Source organism: Drosophila simulans, chromosome 2R, assembly GCF_016746395.2.
Source record: "Drosophila simulans strain w501 chromosome 2R, Prin_Dsim_3.1, whole genome shotgun sequence".
In the NCBI taxonomy this organism is placed as follows: domain Eukaryota; kingdom Metazoa; phylum Arthropoda; class Insecta; order Diptera; family Drosophilidae; genus Drosophila; species Drosophila simulans.
The window spans coordinates 16,606,256-16,607,446 of record NC_052521.2 but is presented as its reverse complement, the minus strand read 5'-3'; the positions used below and the strand labels follow the sequence as shown (position 1 = coordinate 16,607,446).

The window sequence follows — 1,191 nt, the reverse complement described above, 5'->3', positions numbered from 1 at the left end:
CAAAAAACGGCAAAATATAATATATAATTAAACTGATTATTTGCGCAACGACAGAAGCTTATTTCTAGCAACTTTTTTGCGCCATAAAGCGAAAAAGTCTGTATAATTTTGTCCTTAGATTAACATTAGAAATTTGTCAATATTCTCACTCTGTGCAAATAATAAAGAACTTTTGAAAAAAGCAAACGAGAAGCCGAAAGTTTATTCATAAAATTTGTTTAGAGTGTAAGAAAATGCATATAAATATATATTTAAATTCGTATTATACACAAGAAAAAACACGACACACACGAAGAAGTAAACACGTAATAAATAAAAACTTGAAAATTGTACAAAATTCAAAAGTATTTGAAATGAGTTATTTTTTATTTGTATTTATTTTTTGAGTAGTCAATTCAAAAAATTTAAAAAGGTTTTGCATTAAATGTTTTGTTTCTAGAGTGAGAATTTAACATATGATTTAAATCGAATTTGAAGAGTATACGGTTTTCATAAACGAGGCCCCACTGTTATTTATGTTTGTATTTCAACGAAGTGGCATCTCTGATCAGCTGCATATATTATCGTTCCTTTGTTGTGTTTATATGTTGTGACTCAGTGCGAAACCGTGATAAAACCAGAGAATTGAAACGAAATTTAGTCGGTCACCAAAATTACAAGTGTCAAGATGTCCCTGGTTTCAGATGAGGAGTGGGTGGAGTACAAGGTGAGGCTGATATATCCTAGCGAGCAACGCAATATCTACAAATCACTTGATTCCGCCATAGTCCAAGTTCGACAAGAACTACGAGGCGGAGGAGGATCTGATGCGTCGTAGAATCTACGCCGAGTCCAAAGCCCGGATTGAGGAACACAATCGGAAGTTCGAGAAGGGCGAAGTGACTTGGAAAATGGGTATCAATCATTTGGCTGATCTAACGCCCGAGGAATTTGCCCAGCGTTGTGGCAAGAAGGTGCCGCCAAATTAACAGAATCTCGATGAAATCTCATTTTAAATAGTTTTCGTAAAGACATTAATCTCTCTGTAATTCTATAAATATGCATTTGTATTTTTAAATGTTTTTCGTTCAACCACCCCCAAATAAACAATAAATCAGCTGTTTTGTACATTTTAAAGAATTTGGGATTTTTGTGTTTTGGTCACTTTGGCTAGGAGAAAAACAGTTCATTGAATTTTGGTTCAATGAACGA

The 1,191-nt window shown here is 33.8% G+C and overlaps 1 protein-coding gene across 1 annotated transcript; it reads left to right on the top strand.

Annotated features, from left to right (window-relative positions):
- Window positions 1–520: 520 nt before the first annotated feature.
- Window positions 521–1,098, top strand: LOC6735253 (protein CTLA-2-alpha). Its single transcript, XM_002082190.4, has 2 exons — window positions 521–706; window positions 768–1,098. The coding sequence occupies exons 1-2, from the start codon at window positions 668–670 to the stop codon at window positions 966–968; spliced, it is 240 nt and encodes a 79-aa protein (XP_002082226.1). The 5' UTR covers window positions 521–667; the 3' UTR covers window positions 969–1,098.
- The last annotated feature ends 93 nt before the right edge of the window (window positions 1,099–1,191 follow it).